Source organism: Pseudophryne corroboree, chromosome 3 (assembly GCF_028390025.1).
Source record: "Pseudophryne corroboree isolate aPseCor3 chromosome 3, aPseCor3.hap2, whole genome shotgun sequence".
In the NCBI taxonomy this organism is placed as follows: domain Eukaryota; kingdom Metazoa; phylum Chordata; class Amphibia; order Anura; family Myobatrachidae; genus Pseudophryne; species Pseudophryne corroboree.
The window spans coordinates 271,790,904-271,811,456 of NC_086446.1; the positions used below are offsets into that span (position 1 = coordinate 271,790,904).

At 46.6% G+C, this 20,553-nt stretch overlaps 1 protein-coding gene across 2 annotated transcripts in view; it reads left to right on the plus strand.

The window, feature by feature from the left end:
* The first annotated feature begins 16,316 nt into the window (after positions 1–16,316).
* HM13 (histocompatibility minor 13) overlaps positions 16,317–20,553 on the plus strand; it is an 81,816-nt gene continuing 77,579 nt past the window's right edge. Inside the window, exons 1-2 of one of the 2 annotated variants that reach the window (XM_063959094.1) lie at positions 16,317–16,620; positions 18,882–18,980. In XM_063959094.1, the coding sequence (XP_063815164.1) occupies positions 16,444–16,620; positions 18,882–18,980 (276 nt within the window). In that variant the 5' untranslated portion in view covers positions 16,317–16,443. The remainder of the gene's footprint in view (positions 16,621–18,881; positions 18,981–20,553) is intronic. The other variant, XM_063959095.1, reaches the window with a different exon arrangement.

Sequence of the window (20,553 nt, forward strand, 5' to 3'; positions counted from 1 at the left end):
AGCTCACACAGCTTATAATTGTGGGGGAGACTGGGGAGCACTGCAGTGCCAGTTATAGGTTATAGCAGGAGCCAGGAGTACATAATATTATATTAAAATTAAACAGTGCACACTTTTGCTGCAGGAGTGCCACTGCCAGTGTGACTAGTGACCAGTGACCTGACCACCAGTATATATAATATTAGTAGTATACTATCTCTTTATCAACCAGTCTATATTAGCAGCAGACACAGTACAGTGCGGTAGTTCACGGCTGTGGCTACCTCTGTGTCGGCACTCGGCAGCCCGTCCATAATTGTATATACCACCTAACCGTGTTTTTTTTTTCTTTCTTTATAGTCATACTAGTTACGAGTATACTATCTCTTTATCAACCAGTCTATATTAGCAGCAGACACAGTACAGTGCGGTAGTTCACGGCTGTGGCTACCTCTGTGTCGGCACTCGGCAGCCCGTCCATAATTGTATATACCACCTAACTGTGGTTTTTTTTTCTTTCTTTATACATACATACTAGTTACGAGTATACTATCTCTTTATCAACCAGTCTATATTAGCAGCAGACACAGTATAGTGCGGTAGTTCACGGCTGTGGCTACCTCTGTGTCGGCACTCGGCAGCCCGTCCATAATTGTATATACCACCTAACCGTGGTTTTTTTTTCTTTCTTTATACATACATACTAGTTACGAGTATACTATCTCTTTATCAACCAGTCTATATATTAGCAGCAGACACAGTGCAGTGCGGTAGTTCACGGCTGTGGCTACCTCTGTGTCGGCACTCGGCAGCCCGTCCATAATTGTATATACCACCTAACCGTGGTTTTTTTTTCTTTCTTTATACATACATACTAGTTACGAGTATACTATCTCTTTATCAACCAGTCTATATATTAGCAGCAGACACAGTACAGTGCGGTAGTTCACGGCTGTGGCTACCTCTGTGTCGGCACTCGGCAGCCCGTCCATAATTGTATATACCACCTAACCGTGGTTTTTTTTTCTTTCTTTATACATACATACTAGTTACGAGTATACTATCTCTTTATCAACCAGTCTATATTAGCAGCAGACACAGTACAGTGCGGTAGTTCACGGCTGTGGCTACCTCTGTGTCGGCACTCGGCAGCCCGTCCATAATTGTATATACCACCTAACCGTGGTTTTTTTTTCTTTCTTTATACATACATACTAGTTACGAGTATACTATCTCTTTATCAACCAGTCTATATATTAGCAGCAGACACAGTACAGTGCGGTAGTTCACGGCTGTGGCTACCTCTGTGTCGGCACTCGGCAGCCCGTCCATAATTGTATATACCACCTAACCGTGGGTTTTTTTTTCTTTCTTTATACATACATACTAGTTACGAGTATACTATCTCTTTATCAACCAGTCTATATATTAGCAGCAGACACAGTACAGTGCGGTAGTTCACGGCTGTGGCTACCTCTGTGTCGGCACTCGGCAGCCCGTCCATAATTGTATATACCACCTAACCGTGGTTTTTATTTCTTTCTTTATACATACATACTAGTTACGAGTATACTATCTCTTTATCAACCAGTCTATATTAGCAGCAGACACAGTACAGTGCGGTAGTTCACGGCTGTGGCTACCTCTGTGTCGGCACTCGGCAGCCCGTCCATAATTGTATATACCACCTAACCGTGGTTTTTTTTTCTTTCTTTATACATACATACTAGTTACGAGTATACTATCTCTTTATCAACCAGTCTATATATTAGCAGCAGACACAGTACAGTGCGGTAGTTCACGGCTGTGGCTACCTCTGTGTCGGCACTCGGCAGCCCGTCCATAATTGTATATACCACCTAACCGTGTTTTTTTTTTCTTTCTTTATAGTCATACTAGTTACGAGTATACTATCTCTTTATCAACCAGTCTATATTAGCAGCAGACACAGTACAGTGCGGTAGTTCACGGCTGTGGCTACCTCTGTGTCGGCACTCGGCAGCCCGTCCATAATTGTATATACCACCTAACCGTGGTTTTTTTTTCTTTCTTTATACATACATACTAGTTACGAGTATACTATCTCTTTATCAACCAGTCTATATTAGCAGCAGACACAGTACAGTGCGGTAGTTCACGGCTGTGGCTACCTCTGTGTCGGCACTCGGCAGCCCGTCCATAATTGTATATACCACCTAACCGTGGTTTTTTTTTCTTTCTTTATACATACATACTAGTTACGAGTATACTATCTCTTTATCAACCAGTCTATATATTAGCAGCAGACACAGTACAGTGCGGTAGTTCACGGCTGTGGCTACCTCTGTGTCGGCACTCGGCAGCCCGTCCATAATTGTATATACCACCTAACCGTGGTTTTTTTTTCTTCTTTATACATACATACTACTACGACATCTCTTTATCAACCAGTCTATATTAGCAGCAGACACAGTACAGTACGGTAGTTCACGGCTGTGGCTACCTCTGTGTCTGCACTCGGCAGGCAGTCCGTCCATAATTGTATACCACCTAACCGTGGTTTTTTTTTCTTTCTTCTTTATACATACATAGTTACATAGACATCTCTTTATCAACCAGTCTATATTAGCAGCAGACACAGTACAGTACAGTACGGTAGTTCACGGCTGTGGCTACCTCTGTGTCTGCACTCGGCAGGCAGTCCGTCCATAATTGTATACCACCTAACCGTGGTTTTTTTTTCTTTCTTCTTTATACATACATAGTTACATAGACATCTCTTTATCAACCAGTCTATATTAGCAGCAGACACAGTACAGTACGGTAGTTCACGGCTGTGGCTACCTCTGTGTCTGCACTCGGCAGGCAGTCCATAATTGTATACTAGTATCCATCTCCATTGTTTACCTGAGGTGCCTTTTAGTTGTGCCTATTAAAATATGGAGAACAAAAATGTTGAGGTTCCAAAATTAGGGAAAGATCAAGATCCACTTCCACCTCGTGCTGAAGCTGCTGCCACTAGTCATGGCCGAGACGATGAAATGCCAGCAACGTCGTCTGCCAAGGCCGATGCCCAATGTCATAGTACAGAGCATGTCAAATCCCAAACACCAAATATCAGAAAAAAAAGGACTCCAAAACCTAAAATAAAATTGTCGGAGGAGAAGCGTAAACTTGCCAATATGCCATTTACGACACGGAGTGGCAAGGAACGGCTGAGGCCCTGGCCTATGTTCATGGCTAGTGGTTCAGCTTCACATGAGGATGGAAGCACTCAGCCTCTCGCTAGAAAAATGAAAAGACTCAAGCTGGCAAAAGCAGCACAGCAAAGAACTGTGCATTCTTCGAAATCCCAAATCCACAAGGAGAGTCCAATTGTGTCGGTTGCGATGCCTGACCTTCCCAACACTGGACGTGAAGAGCATGCGCCTTCCACCATTTGCACGCCCCCTGCAAGTGCTGGAAGGAGCACCCGCAGTCCAGTTCCTGATAGTCAGATTGAAGATGTCAGTGTTGAAGTACACCAGGATGAGGAGGATATGGGTGTTGCTGGCGCTGGGGAGGAAATTGACCAGGAGGATTCTGATGGTGAGGTGGTTTGTTTAAGTCAGGCACCCGGGGAGACACCTGTTGTCCGTGGGAGGAATATGGCCGTTGACATGCCAGGTGAAAATACCAAAAAAATCAGCTCTTCGGTGTGGAGGTATTTCACCAGAAATGCGGACAACAGGTGTCAAGCCGTGTGTTCCCTTTGTCAAGCTGTAATAAGTAGGGGTAAGGACGTTAACCACCTCGGAACATCCTCCCTTATACGTCACCTGCAGCGCATTCATAATAAGTCAGTGACAAGTTCAAAAACTTTGGGTGACAGCGGAAGCAGTCCACTGACCAGTAAATCCCTTCCTCTTGTAACCAAGCTCACGCAAACCACCCCACCAACTCCCTCAGTGTCAATTTCCTCCTTCCCCAGGAATGCCAATAGTCCTGCAGGCCATGTCACTGGCAATTCTGACGATTCCTCTCCTGCCTGGGATTCCTCCGATGCATCCTTGCGTGTAACGCCTACTGCTGCTGGCGCTGCTGTTGTTGCTGCTGGGAGTCGATGGTCATCCCAGAGGGGAAGTCGTAAGCCCACTTGTACTACTTCCAGTAAGCAATTGACTGTTCAACAGTCCTTTGCGAGGAAGATGAAATATCACAGCAGTCATCCTGCTGCAAAGCGGATAACTGAGGCCTTGACAACTATGTTGGTGTTAGACGTGCGTCCGGTATCCGCCGTTAGTTCACAGGGAACTAGACAATTTATTGAGGCAGTGTTCCCCCGTTACCAAATACCATCTAGGTTCCACTTCTCTAGGCAGGCGATACCGAGAATGTACACGGACGTCAGAAAAAGACTCACCAGTGTCCTAAAAAATGCAGTTGTACCCAATGTCCACTTAACCACGGACATGTGGACAAGTGGAGCAGGGCAGGGTCAGGACTATATGACTGTGACAGCCCACTGGGTAGATGTATGGACTCCCGCCGCAAGAACAGCAGCGGCGGCACCAGTAGCAGCATCTCGCAAACGCCAACTCTTTCCTAGGCAGGCTACGCTTTGTATCACCGCTTTCCAGAATACGCACACAGCTGAAAACCTCTTACGGCAACTGAGGAAGATCATCGCGGAATGGCTTACCCCAATTGGACTCTCCTGTGGATTTGTGGCATCGGACAACGCCAGCAATATTGTGTGTGCATTAAATATGGGCAAATTCCAGCACGTCCCATGTTTTGCACATACCTTGAATTTGGTGGTGCAGAATTTTTTAAAAAACGACAGGGGCGTGCAAGAGATGCTGTCGGTGGCCAGAAGAATTGCGGGACACTTTCAGCGTACAGGCACCACGTACAGAAGACTGGAGCACCACCAAAAACTACTGAACCTGCCCTGCCATCATCTGAAGCAAGAAGTGGTAACGAGGTGGAATTCAACCCTCTATATGCTTCAGAGGTTGGAGGAGCAGCAAAAGGCCATTCAAGCCTATACAATTGAGCACGATATAGTAGGTGGAATGCACCTGTCTCAGGCGCAGTGGAGAATGATTTCAACGTTGTGCAAGGTTCTGATGCCCTTTGAACTTGCCACACGTGAAGTCAGTTCAGACACTGCCAGCCTGAGTCAGGTCATTCCCCTCATCAGGCTTTTGCAGAAGAAGCTGGAGACATTGAAGGAGGAGCTAACACGGAGCGATTCCGCTAGGCATGTGGGACTTGTGGATGGAGCCCTTAATTCGCTTAACAAGGATTCACGGGTGGTCAATCTGTTGAAATCAGAGCACTACATTTTGGCCACCGTGCTCGATCCTAGATTTAAAGCCTACCTTGGATCTCTCTTTCCGGCAGACACAAGTCTGCTGGGGTTGAAAGACCTGCTGGTGACAAAATTGTCAAGTCAAGCGGAACGCGACCTGTCAACATCTCCTCCTTCACATTCTCCCGCAACTGGGGGTGCGAGGAAAAGGCTCAGAATTCCGAGCCCACCCGCTGGCGGTGATGCAGGGCAGTCTGGAGCGACTGCTGATGCTGACATCTGGTCCGGACTGAAGGACCTGACAACGATTACGGACATGTCGTCTACTGTCACTGCATATGATTCTCTCAACATTGATAGAATGGTGGAGGATTATATGAGTGACCGCATCCAAGTAGGCACGTCACACAGTCCGTACTTATACTGGCAGGAAAAAGAGGCAATTTGGAGGCCCTTGCACAAACTGGCTTTATTCTACCTAAGTTGCCCTCCCACAAGTGTGTACTCCGAAAGAGTGTTTAGTGCCGCCGCTCACCTTGTCAGCAATCGGCGTACGAGGTTACATCCAGAAAATGTGGAGAAGATGATGTTCATTAAAATGAATTATAATCAATTCCTCCGCGGAGACATTGACCAGCAGCAATTGCCTCCACAAAGTACACAGGGAGCTGAGATGGTGGATTCCAGTGGGGACGAATTGATAATCTGTGAGGAGGGGGATGTACACGGTGATATATCGGAGGGTGATGATGAGGTGGACATCTTGCCTCTGTAGAGCCAGTTTGTGCAAGGAGAGATTAATTGCTTCTTTTTTGGGGGGGGGTCCAAACCAACCCGTCATATCAGTCACAGTCGTGTGGCAGACCCTGTCACTGAAATGATGGGTTGGTTAAAGTGTGCATGTCCTGTTTTGTTTATACAACATAAGGGTGGGTGGGAGGGCCCAAGGACAATTCCATCTTGCACCTCTTTTTTCTTTTCTTTTTCTTTGCATCATGTGCTGATTGGGGAGGGTTTTTTGGAAGGGACATCCTGCGTGACACTGCAGTGCCACTCCTAAATGGGCCCGGTGTTTGTGTCGGCCACTAGGGTCGCTAATCTTACTCACACAGTCAGCTACCTCATTGCGCCTCTTTTTTTCTTTGCGTCATGTGCTGTTTGGGGAGGGTTTTTTGGAAGGGACATCCTGCGTGACACTGCAGTGCCACTCCTAGATGGGCCCGGTGTTTGTGTCGGCCACTAGGGTCGCTAATCTTACTCACACAGCTACCTCATTGCGCCTCTTTTTTTCTTTGCGTCATGTGCTGTTTGGGGAGGGTTTTTTGGAAGGGACATCCTGCGTGACACTGCAGTGCCACTCCTAGATGGGCCCGGTGTTTGTGTCGGCCACTAGGGTCGCTAATCTTACTCACACAGCTACCTCATTGCGCCTCTTTTTTTCTTTGCGTCATGTGCTGTTTGGGGAGGGTTTTTTGGAAGGGCCATCCTGCGTGACACTGCAGTGCCACTCCTAGATGGGCCCGGTGTTTGTGTCGGCCACTAGGGTCGCTAATCTTACTCACACAGCTACCTCATTGCGCCTCTTTTTTTCTTTGCGTCATGTGCTGTTTGGGGAGGGTTTTTTGGAAGGGACATCCTGCGTGACACTGCAGTGCCACTCCTAGATGGGCCCGGTGTTTGTGTCGGCCACTAGGGTCGCTTATCTTACTCACACAGCGACCTCGGTGCAAATTTTAGGACTAAAAATAATATTGTGAGGTGTGAGGTATTCAGAATAGACTGAAAATGAGTGTAAATTATGGTTTTTGAGGTTAATAATACTTTGGGATCAAAATGACCCCCAAATTCTATGATTTAAGCTGTTTTTCAGTGTTTTTTGAAAAAAACACCCGAATCCAAAACACACCCGAATCCGACAAAAAAAATTCGGTGAGGTTTTTCCATAACGCGTTCGAACCCAAAACACGGCCGCGGAACCGAACCCAAAACCAAAACACAAAACCCGAAAAATTTCAGGCGCTCATCTCTACTATTACTGTTACCCCATCTCTATATCTGGATAGGTGTGTGCTATATCTGTATTCTTTATAACTGAACAGTGCCAGCCCTTATTTACATGTATTCTCACATCAAAGCCTCTGGGACTAAGCTGCAACTTTTCCAAGGACACCTGTCACAAATGCAGCCCAATACCACACATTTCCCATCACTGCAGGAAATAATGACCAGTTTTCCAGAGAACAATATCAGTGGACAAATGAGGAGGTATGCAGCAGACATCTCATCTCTGGCTGAGGAGTTTCAACAGCGCTTTCAGGATTTTGCAGCTATTGAAAAGGAGATCACACTTTTTCCTTTCCTTTCTCTGTGGTTCCTGATAACGCTCCAGACCACCTGCAGCTGGAGCTCATTGAGCTGCAGTGTGACGCCGAGTGTTGCAGTCGGTACCAAAAGCTCCCTCTTGTCAACTTTTACTGCCAGCTGGATAATGGTAGGTTCCAAGAGACTCGAACATTTTCTAAGAAAATGCTGAACTTGTTTGGCTCGACATACTTGTGCGAGAAGACATTCTCAATTATGAACCATAACAAAAACCGCGTGAGGACAAGACTAAGTGACTGCGTGACATCTTGTGCATCAAAACCACTGTCTTTGAGCCAGACCTGGCCTATTTACTGCAGTCAAGATCTCAGTATCACCCTTCACATTAGAGCAGGTAAGACAAGTTATTTGTTTAGTCTTCTGAGGTGATTAATGGTTCAAAGAATGTCAGGCTGAATGGTCGGCACTCTTTGCAAGAAATTTGGACACCCCTGCTCCACGCCATTGTTCCACTGTCCAGTTTTGCGCTCTTTACACCATTATAAGCACTGGAATGCATTCTTCTTTGTGATTAGAGGTTTATGAGAATCTGCTTGCGCATAATGGGGGTCATTCCGAGTTGTTCGCTCGTTATTTTTTTCTCGCAACGGAGCGATTAGTCGCTAATGCGCATGCGCAATGTCCGCAGTGCGACTGCGCCAAGTAAATTTGCTATGCAGTTAGGTATTTTACTCACGGCATTACAAGGTTTTTTCTTCGTTCTGGTGATCGTAATGTGATTGACAGGAAGTGGGTGTTTCTGGGCGGAAACTGGCCGTTTTATGGGAGTGTGTGAAAAAACGCTACCGTTTCTGGGAAAAACGCGGGAGTGGCTGGAGAAACGGAGGAGTGTCTGGGCGAACGCTGGGTGTGTTTGTGACATCAAACCAGGAACGACAAGCACTGAACTGATCGCAGATGCCGAGTAAGTCTGGAGCTACTCAGAAACTGCTAAGAAGTGTCTATTCGCAATTCTGCTAATCTTTCGTTCGCAATTTTGATAAGCTAAGATTCACTCCCAGTAGGCGGCGGCTTAGCGTGTGCAAAGCTGATAAAACCAGCTTGCGAGCGAACAACTCGGAATGACCCCCAATATCCAAGTGCTTGGGCCCCCCCACAAAGTGTTCTTGTTGAAAATAAGATTTTACTTACCGGTAAATCTATTTCTCGTAGTCCGTAGTGGATGCTGGGAACTCCGTAAGGACCATGGGGAATAGACGGGCTCCGCAGGAGACAGGGCACTTTAAGAAAGAATTTGGATACTGGTGTGCTCTGGCTCCTCCCTCTATGTACCTACTCCAGACCTCAGTTAGAGAAACTGTGCCCGGAAGAGCTGACAGTACAAGGAAAGGATTTTGGAATCCAGGGCAAGACTCATACCAGTCACACCAATCACACCGTATAACTTGTGATAAACTTACCCAGTCAACAGTATGAACAACAACGGAGCATCAGATCAACCCTGATGCAACCACAACATAACCCTTATTTAAGCAATAACTATATACAAGTATTGCAGAAGAAGTCCGCACTTGGGACGGGCGCCCAGCATCCACTACGGACTACGAGAAATAGATTTACCGGTAAGTAAAATCTTATTTTAACTTACGTCCTAGTGGATGCAGGGGACTCCGTAAGGACCATGAAGATTATACCAAAGCTCCCAAACGGGCGGGAGAGTGCGGATGACTCTGCAGCACCGAATGAGCAAACACAAGGTCCTCCTTAGGACCTGTAAAACTTTACAAGTGTGTTTGAACCTGACCAAGTAGCTGCTCGGCAAAGCTGTAATGCCGAGACCCCTCGGGCAGCCGCCCAAGAAGAGCCCACCTTCCTTGTGGAGTGGGCTTTTACTGATTTTGGAAGCGGCAAACCAGCCGCAGAATGAGCCTGCTGAATCGTGTTACAGATCCAGCGAGCAATAGTTTGCTTTGAAGCAGGAGCACCCAGCTTGTTGGATGCATACAGGATAAGCAGCGACTCAGTTTTCCTGACTCTAGCCGTTCTGGCTACATAAACCTTCAAAGCCCTGACCACATCCAGCAACTCGGAATCCTCCAAGTCACGAGTAGCCACAGGCACCACAATAGGTTGGTTCATATGAAAAGATGACACCACTTTTGGCAGAAATTGTGGACGGGTCCGCAATTCTGTCCTGTCCATATGGAAAACCAGATAGGGGCTTTTATGTGACAAAGCCGCTAATTCTGACACACGCCTAGCTGAAGCCAAGGCTAATAGCATGACCACCTTCCACGTGAGAAATTTTAACTACACGGTTTTGAGTGGCTAAAACTTGCGAAGCAGGGTCTCCGCTTGACTTAGGGCGTTGTATATGGCCCTTAGTTCCAGGATATTGATGTGAAGGCAAGTCTCCTGCCTTGACCACAGCCCTTGGAAATTTCTTCCCTGTGTGACTGCCCCCCACCCTCGGAGGCTTGCATCCGTGGTCACCAGGACCCAGTCCTGAATGCCGAATCTGCGACCTTCGAGAAGGTGAGCACTCTGCAGCCACCACAGGAGAGACACCCTGGCCCTGGGGGATAGGGTGATTAATCTGAAGATGTGATCCGGACCACTTGTCTAGTAAGTCCCATTGGAAGGTCCTCGCATGGAACCTGCCGAAGGGAATGGCCTCGTATGATGCCACCCTCCTTCCCAGGACTCGAGTGCAGTGATGCACTGACACCTGTTTTGGTTTTAATAGATTCCTGACCAGTGTCACGAGCTCCTGAGCTCTCTCTATCGGGAGATAAACCCTTTTCTGGTCTGTGTCTAGGATCATGCCTAGGAGAGGCAGATGAGCTGTAGGAACCAACTGCAACTTTGGAATATATAGAATCCAGCCGTGTTGCCGTTACACTTCCAGAGAAAGTGATACGCTGTTCAGCAACTGCTCTCTTGATCTTGCTTTTATGAGGAGATCGTCCAAGTACGTGATAATAGTGACACCTTGCTTCCGCAGGAGCACCATCATTTCCGCCATTACCTTGGCGAATATTCTCAAGGCGTGGAGAGACCAAATGGCAACGTCTGAAATTGGTAATGACAATCCCGTACCGCAATTCTGAGGTACGCCTGATGAGGTGGATAAATGGGGACATGAAGGTATGCATCCTTTATGTCCCAAGTCACCATAAAATCTCCCCCTTTCAGGCTTGCAATGACCGCTCTTAGCGATTCCATCTTGAACTTAAACCTTTTTAGGTATATGTTCAGGGATTTTAAATTCACTATGGGTCTGACCGAACCGTCTGGTTTCGGGACTACAACATGGTCGAATAATAACCCCCTCCTTGTTGAAGGAGGGGAACCTTGACCACCACCTGTTGAAGATACAATTTGTGAATTGCAGTTAACACTGTTTCCCTCTCTTGGGGGGAAGCCGGCAGGGCCGTCGGTGAGAGGGCATCTTCTTAAAGTCCAGCTTGTATCCCTGAGACACAATATCTATTGCCCAGGGATCTAACAGGGAGTGAACCCACTTGTGGCTGAACTTACGAAGGCGTGCCCCCACCGGGCCTAGCTCCGCCTGTGGAGCCCCAGCGACATGCGGTGGATTTTTGTAGAGGCCGGGGAGGACTTCTGTTCTTGGGAACTAGCTGTGTTGTGCAGCTTCTTTCCTCTGCCCCCGCCTCTGGCAAGAAAGGACGCACCTCGGACTTTCTTGTTTCTTTATTCGAAAGGCTGCATTTGATAATGTTGTGCTTTCCTAGGCTGTGCAGGAATATAAGGCAAAATATCAGAATTACCAGCTATAGCTGTGGAGACCAGGTCCGAGAACCCTTCTCCACACAATCCTCAGCCTTCCATATGCCTCTTAAGTCGGCATCATCTGTCCATTGCATATTCTACAGGACACGTCAAGTAGAAATCGACATAGCTTTGACTCTAGGACCCAGTATACTCATGTCTCTTTGGGCATGTTTTATATATACATATCTCTTAAGACAGCATCTTTAATATATATCTATATATCTATATATACATATGTATATCTATATACATACTAGGGTCTCAATCTCTGCTGATAAGGTACCTGTCCACGCTGCCACAGCGCTATAAACCCATGCCGACACAATCGCCGGTCTGAGTAGTGTACCAGAATGTGCACGCTATCTGCAGGATCCCTGAGAATAGCTGTTACATCAGGGCTACCTTTTGGGCAAACGTGACACCCTAGGGGAAGATTCCCATCATATCCTGGCCCTAGTGGTGAAAGGATACTGCCTGAGAATTCTTTGTGGGAAACTGCAGTCCCTTGTCTGGAGATTCCCGCTCTTTTTCTTCATGAGAGGAGGGAAATTTACCTCAGCTTTCTTCCCCTTAAACATGTGTACCCTTGTGTCAGGGACAGATGAGTCATCAGTGATATGCAAATCATCTTTTATTACAATAATCATATATTGAATACTTTTCTGCCATTTTGGCTGTAACTTTGCATTATCGTAGTCGACACTGGAGTCAAGCTCCGTGTCGATATCAGTGTCTATTATTTTGGATAGTGAGCATTGAGAGACTCTAAGGTCTCTGCGACATAGGGACAGACCTGGGTAGATTTCCTGTCTGTTCTCTAATCTTTTGTGCAATAAATTCACCTTAGCACTTAATTACACATATCCAAACAGGTGTCGGCGTTGTCGACGGAGACACCCTCTCACACACATGTTTGCTCCATCTTCTCCTTAGGGGAGCCTTTTACCTCAGACATGTCGACACACACATACCGACACACCACACACTCAGGGAATGCTCATCTGAAGACAATTCCCCCATAAGGCCCTTTGGAGAGACAGAGAGAGAGTATGCCAGCACACACCCCAGTGCTATTAACCCAGGAATAACACAGTAACTTAATGTTAACCCAGTAGCTACTGTTTATATTGATTTTTGCGCCTAAAAATGTGCGCCCCCCCCTCTCTTTTTACCCTCTTCTACCGTGTAACTGCAGGGGAGAGACTGGGGAGCTTCCTCTCAGCGGTGCTGTGGAGAAAAAACATGGCGCTGGTGAGTGTTGAGGAAGAAGCCCCGCCCCCTCGACGGCGGGCTTCTGTCCCGCTTTCATTACAATTTTGGCGGGGGCTCATACATATATACAGTGCCCAACTGTATATTATGCAAACTTTTGCCAAAGAGGTCTCTAATTGCTGCCCAGGGCGCCCCCCTTCCCTGCGCCCTGCACCCTACAGTGACCGGAGTATGTGGGTTTAGTGTGGGAGCAATGGCGCACAGCTGCAGTGCTGTGCGCTACCTCATATGAAGACTGGAGTCTTCTGCCGCCGATTTCGAAGTCTTCTTGCTTCTGTCACCGGCTTCTGTCTTCTGGCTCTGCGAGGGGGACGGCGGCGCGGCTCCGGAATCGGACGACCAAGGGTGCGTTCCTGTGTACGATCCCTCTGGAGCTAATGGTGTCCAGTAGCCTAAGAAGCAGGACCTATCTTCAGTGAGTAGGGCTGCTTTTCTCCCCTCAGTCCCACGTAGCAGAGAGCCTGTTGCCAGCAGATCTCTCTGATAATAAAAAAACTAACAAAATACTTTCTTTTTAGCAAGCTCAGGAGAGCTCACTAAGTAGCACCCAGCTCGTCCGGGCACAGATTCAAACTGAGGTCTGGAGGAGGGACATAGAGGGAGGAGCCAGAGCACACCAGTATCCAAATTCTTTCTTAAAGTGCCCTGTCTCCTGCGGAGCCCGTCTATTCCCCATGGTCCTTACGGAGTCCCCAGCATCCACTAGGACGTTAGAGAAACTGGTATATTAGTGGCCATTAAGAACTCGTGTGCAATATTATGTATGGGACGCGCCCTGTTCTTTCACAGTTCCCTGGTTAGCACTCTCCAGTCCATGGGTTGCAGTTTCGAGGGTCTTCCAGGACGAGATACTTTCCTGCAGTAACTGTTCTTCTGCCACACGTTAATGACAAAAGACACAGTGGATTTAAGAACCTCCTAGCATCCGCAATGCTTCTCACACTAATACCTCCGATCGGGCAGCCTACAATGATCCCCTTTTCAATCCTGTTAGCTCCTTCCGGTTAGTCATTTTGTTAGCAAATGATCTAATCAGTGCCCCCCTACCTGTTTTATACTTTCACAAACACGTGTCTGCATAGTGTATAGACTTGTAGATGATGCTGGATCACTAAAAGATGATAGAATGCAGAGCTGGAGAAAACAAGTCTAACAAAATGGCAATCAGACACCAACCACAATAACTATATTGACATCTGCAGCCTCCTTTTTTTTTTTTTTTTTAGGAGAATATAGAACCAAAAAAAAATCTCTACATGTGCAAGACAGTGTCACAATGTTGAGTGTAGAACAGTGTGCCAAAATAAAACAACAAGAAAATGTATAAGCAAATCATGGAGAACATCAAGGGACAAAGTCTTGGTATTGGGGGATTGGGCCTGGGAACCCTGTCATATTTCGTACAAAATAATGGGGCCAGTTGAGAGTATTCCTCCTTGGAATCATGTACAGCAGATGTAGATTGAGGATCAGGATCATCTTGGATCATGGAAGAGGTGTTGGGTATAGTCCCCGTGTGACTGACCAGTGGATTGGACCTTGGTAGGGCTTCAAGGACACTCAGTAACTGCCACCTTTTGCACTCATAAATGGGACTATCTGCCTTGATAATGTAGTTGTTGAGCCTGTGGGACAGTCCGAGCCAAGATTGTCTATCTGCCTTGATAATGTACTGTAGTTGTTGAGCCTGTGGGACAGTCCTAGTCAAGATTGTCAAATCCACATACACTGGATGACCAGGTTGCAAGTGACTCTCATGGTGTGAGGATCTGTCATAGCAAGACTTGACTCGTTGTCTGGAACTACTTTGAGCATGGTGCACATGTGGTCGCCGGGAGCCCGACCGCCGGCATACTGAAGACCACCCGTTCCACTTGTTGTTGGAGGTTGCACTTAGCCATGGGAATCATTGTGTGGGTAGACTTGGATAACAGGCCCTGTGAAGATGAGGGAATCCCATATCTGGGAGTATTCCTCAGATTGTGAAGTGACAAATAAAGATCAGACCCATCTCTGGAAAAGTTTTCTAACAGTTGCTTTGCTGATTGTACTAATAATTCAGCTAAACCATTAGACTGTGAGTACCTTGGGCTGTTGCTCTTGTAGGAAATATCCCATTGAGACACAAACACCTTGAACTCCACTCTAAATTGCATTGTGTTATCAGCAAATAGTTTTTGAGGAATGCTATGTACTGAGAAATGCTTTTTCATTTACTGTACTGTTGGTATTGGGCAGATTGTTCAACTCAAACCAAACAGAAAATGAGTCTACTAGAACCAGGTGTTCCTTCCCCTAATTAAAGATATCTGTAGCCATAACTTACCAAGGAAGATCACAGACTTCATGTAACGTGAGAGTCTCCCTGGTTTAATGTGGTATGAAGCACACTGCAAGTGACAAAGCCAGCAACCAAATGCTCAATGTCAGCAGCCATAGTAGGACAGAAAAGATCATTCTTCAACCTCCGATTGGTGGGCTCCAGCACCAGGATGACCCTTCAGCTATGCGCCCCTGTCCATATTAGTGCTGCTATATAAAAAATAGCAGGCCGATATGCATGGGCAATATATAAACGGTCAGCACCGTTCTGACACCTGCAGCTGTCGATTTTGACAGCTGCAGGTAGTGATGTCCATACACCACAGCAGGGACGGTTGGTTCTATATCGGAGTGGGAGAAGGGACCTTGTGACGTACCTAGGGGAGGAGACACGTCACCAGGGGGAGGAGCTACGGCCGAACAGGGTACCCGAAAAGTACCCTTGCGGGCTCGTTTCGCTCGCCACTCTTCAGGCTCGGTGGCTCGCCACCTAATTACTAAAGGTAATAGTTGGTGGCGGGGATAGTAGAGCAACTGTCCCACTGGCCTAGTTCCTCCCCCTTGTGTCATGGCTCCTCCCCCTGATGGAAAAGGTCCCTTAGGCCACTTGGATCTAGCCTCAACCCAGCATTGGACAGCCTGTGGCGGGTGCCGGCTCCAGACTGTGCTGGGGATCTCGCGTGAGTAGCGAGATCCTGCGCATGGGCAGAAGAGCCCGACCTGGAAGGAGACACAGGGGGACATCGCCGGAGGGGGGTAGCTCTTCGGCAGACAAGATGTTAATACATCTTGTTGATGTCCGCTATAATACATTTACCTATTTATCCATCTCCTCTTTATGGGGTCTATTCATGAAGCAGTGAAAAGTGTGGAGAAGTGAGCCTGTGGAGAAGTTGCCCATGGCAACCAATCAGCTGCTCCATACAATTGTATAGTATGCAAATTATAAATGTTACTTCAATGCTGATTGGTTGCCATGGGCAACTTCTTCACTGGTTCACTTCTCCACACTTATCACTGCTTCATGAATAGACCCCTATGTCTTGTTAAGGCTTAATACATTTGGATCCCTATTACATTACCCCCATTGTGTGTGTCCATTATTGTAAGGTAAAGCAGTTAATGCAGATTGGACCAGATTGTAGAATAAATACCATCAAGATGACAAACATGGGCGGCTTTATTTGCTCGTAATGGAATTACAGGTCACAGCCAGGCGCTAGAAGGTGCAGGGCGGGCTAAATGGGATCTGATGTATACACACTACAGTACGGCGTATGGAGTCTGTCAGCGTGCCGTTGCTAGGGCTAGGCCCCGCCCTTAGGATACCGCAATGCCGCCGCGTTGCTAGGGAAGTTCTGACCGATGTCAGTCGCCCATCTCCTACGTCGCTTCCGGGAGCTTTGGTAACGTGTCCTTACCGGCGGAACCAAGCATCATCACCAGCTCTGAGCCCGGAACACAGCGACATCCCGGACATGGCGGAGCTGGAACCCGCCGCTCTGCACAATGAGACTGATGCCGCCGGGAATGGCACGACCAAGCTGCCCAACTCTCTGGAGGGGACGGCGCTGGCATACGGGAGCCTGCTGGGGATGGCTCTCCTGCCCATCTTCTTCGGAGCAATACGGAGCGTCACCTGCGCCCGGGGCAAGGTGGGAGCACAGCACATCCCCTATACCCCCATATAGCTCTTATCGTCACTCTGTACCGGCTGCTGGCACTTACATCTCTACCCAGGGAACACACATGGTACTGGCAGTTAGTTGCAATGCACTGCTCCACACACACACACACACACACACACACACACACACACACGTATAATAGCTCTGATCATTACACTTCACTAGTTTCTAAATATATACTCTCACTATAGATATATGGGGTATATTCAATTGATGTCGAAAGCTGCCGTCTGTTGAAAAGACGTCAGTTTTCGACTTATCTTAGGTCGGAAGGGGTTACAACCTATTCAATATATTCGACAAGATGAGGAATTTGACTTGTCGAAAAAGCACGTGGATCGGCTTTCGACCATCTCAGTCCGACATAAAAAAATGTCGGACTGAGATGTGGGACCCACAGGAGGAGAGGGGGGCGCAGGGAGACGGGGGACAGCGGCGGGCATACAGGGGAGATCAGCGCTACAACACAGCGCTGCAGCAGGATGTCTCACAGCCACGCCGCTCACGGCAGCGTCCTCCCGGCTCCAGCAAGTGAGGCTACGCTTGCTGGAGCCGGGTGGACACTGCTGTGAGGTCGGGCGGCTGTGTGACATCCTCCTGCAGCGCTGATCTCCTCCGTCTGCTCGCTGGTCTCCCCGCGACTTTAAAGTCGAATTGAGATGAGATTGAATAGGGGTTGTCGGATCCATTCCGACAAATGCATGTCGGAATGGATCCGACCCTAATTGAATATACCCCTAAGTATCTCCAGTCATTACATTGGTTTGGTAGCTGCTACCTCTAACTCGGATTATTTATAGCTCCAACCATTGCTCTGCACTGTCTGCGCCCACTTCTCATTACATGGTACTTGCTTGTGTTACTTATAGCTCCCACTGTAGACCCTTTAACTTGTACTTGATCCTTTTACTTATATCTCTGACTATGGAGTCTTTGTAGCCTACTAATCCTTGGAGAGTGATAAAGTGGAGAGAGATAAAGGTACCAGCCAATCAGCTCCTAACTGCTGTGTCACAGGTGTGTTTGAAAGATGTCAGGGGATAATTGTCTGGTACTTTATCTCTCTACACAGCTTAGTAAATAGACCCATTTAAAACCTAAACAGCTTTGTTGTTTACACTTTTCTGGTTCCTGTTACTTATTCGTGCCCACGGTAAAAGCTGTAGCTGGTCATTTCATGATAGACTTGTAATTTCTTTATATCATTGTTGCGGCTGACTTTTGCACACGGCACCTTTTCTACAATCTGAAGGGTGTTTTGACCTGACCTAGGTTATACTGTGTTATTTTTAGTAATTTAGACGTGTTTTAAACAAACAGCAAGATTAAAAAATTCCTTTTTTTCTGTCACCTTTTATTCAGCTTCCCTATTTCTCTCATTTTAGACTTATTTGATTAATAAGTTTGCTGCGCACTTACCATGTGCTGTGATGCTCTTGGTGTGAACTGTATGGTGAATGAACAGTTCATGCCTCTGCAGACAGGGATTTGATGAGCTCTATGAAGAAAGATCCATCTGTTTACGTGCATTCATTGTCAGAGTGAATGCTGGCTAGAAACTTAAGTTCTAGGTCCTATTGTGTAGCATCCATGTTCCATCCATTGTTGAGTCAGCACTCATACAGTACAGTCAGCACTTTTTTAACAGGGTTTGACAAACCCTACGGTTGATGCTAGATTCAAGTGGCCTAAGGGACCTTTTACATCAGGGGGAGGAGCTAGGCCAGCAGGATAGTTCCTCTACTATCCACGCCACCAACTATTACCATTAGTAATCAGGTGGCGAGCGAAGCGTGCCACCGAGCCCGAAGCGTGGCGAGCAAAGCGAACCCGCAAGGGTACTTTTCGGGTACCCTGTTCGGCTGTAGCTCCTCCCCCTGGTGACGTGTCTCCTCCCCTAGTGACATCAGAAGGTCCCTTCTCCCACTCCAATTTAGAACCAACCCAAAGTCTATACATGGTGACAAGATCAGTGAAGATGAGTCTGTATTTCAATACAAGGAAGAAAGTAAATTGAAAAGCAGCAGAGGGTTCAGAAATAAATAAGTCCATGCCTATATATGTTCTTATGCATTTCATTGTGGAATACAGTGCATATTTTAATGATAGTGTGTATTTAGAGTCACAGGAACATATGTACACAATATAGAGTAGAAAGATTGTGTGTACGCCGTGCCATGTGATGTTTCCTAGAATTGCTGACTAAAATCTGTTCTCATTCTCTGCAGAATTCATCAGACATGCCTGAAACCATAACAAGCAGAGATGCTGCCCGCTTTCCAATTATTGCCAGCTGCACCCTCTTTGGACTGTATATTTTTTTTAAAGTGAGTGAATCTCTTATAATATTTTTACTTTTAGTGTATATTTGACATTGTGTAACACGTTCTAAAAATACAAATAATGAAAGTTCTTACAACATAGCTAAATTATTTTATTACATTTGGTATTTTAATGGATTTTTACAGACTTATGGGCCCTACACACTGGGCGATATTAGTGAAAGATATGAACGATCTCGTTCATTAATGAACGAGATACCGTTCATATCTTCCAGTGTGGAGGCACCAGTGATGAACGATGTGCGGCCCTGCGCTCGCTCATCGCTGGTGCCCCGTCGCTTGTGCATGCAGGCCAATATGGATGATCTCGTCCATATTTGCCTGCTCAGCTATGGAGTCGGGTGACGGGGGGGAGTGAAGAAACTTCACTCCCCCCGTCACTGCGCGCCCCCATTTCACCAAACTGAGGCTGTCAATCACTGACAGTGTGATGCTAGAGTGCGTGCTACATCGCAGGACCCGTTGGCACACGTGCAGAATTTGTTCTGCGCATGCACAAAGTACCAATAATCTGTGCTTTGCGCATCCTGTGGCACTTGCTATGGGATCTGAATCACCCCCGGAGTGAAAAGAGTGCAAATACCTCTGTGTTTTATTACCACTCTAGGGCCTTCTTGTTCATAGTTTTCAGCTTTGTCATTTTCTCCTAAGATGGTGCTTGGTGTAGTCTTATGTATCTCTTAAATGAATCATGAATGTGACAGGAATTCAGCACTGTCTCTGCTATGTGTCACATGTGTGGTTGAAGGCTTTTATTTCATTTGTCAAAATGCTCCCATAAATGTGCTTTGCAAAAGGCATCCCGTCTGAGATATGCGTTAGCCATGTAACTGTATAACAATCCCAGGCGGTAAGGAGGTTTAATTCAAACCGAATTAAACGCCCCAGTTAATTAAACCCAAAGCCAATGTCCTGAAGCATGTTGTTGCTATTGGTTTAAAAATATTTCTTTAAGGGCCTTATGGTAGGTGCATGCAAAAGAGGGGCTAATCTATAGAAGAAAACATACAGAATTCGCCCAGCACACTATATTGGACCAGTAAATGAGATTTACTTACTAATGATAGTAGAAATGCAGAGATCTCAGTTACATATATTTGCAAAGATATGGTTAAGCCACCAGACACTTCACGGCATCTGATATGGTCCTAAAACAAACATTTGTGTGTTGCTACATGATGATAGCACATACATTTATATATTTCTGGATTAAGAGCTAACTCACCTGGAGGCACCCCTAGATCCTCCATTTGGCACTACAAGGACCGCTCAGAACAGTGATACACAAGAATGGCAAGTTGCACATATAATGAGTGGAGAGATGTGTCCTATTAATTAACCAGGGTAGAAATATAGAGCACATGAGCAGGAAGACCGTAGAATTTGGTTCCATACTCTCTATCTTGGCCCCGTACTCTGTATCACAATCTCCCAGATTGGCCACATCACTCTCTAGGATTGGTCCAGTATTTCAAGTGCTATTTTGAATTTTAAAAAGCACAATTTGTGTCTGTGTGTGTGTGTACTAGCTCTTTCCAGATCTTTTACTGGACAATAA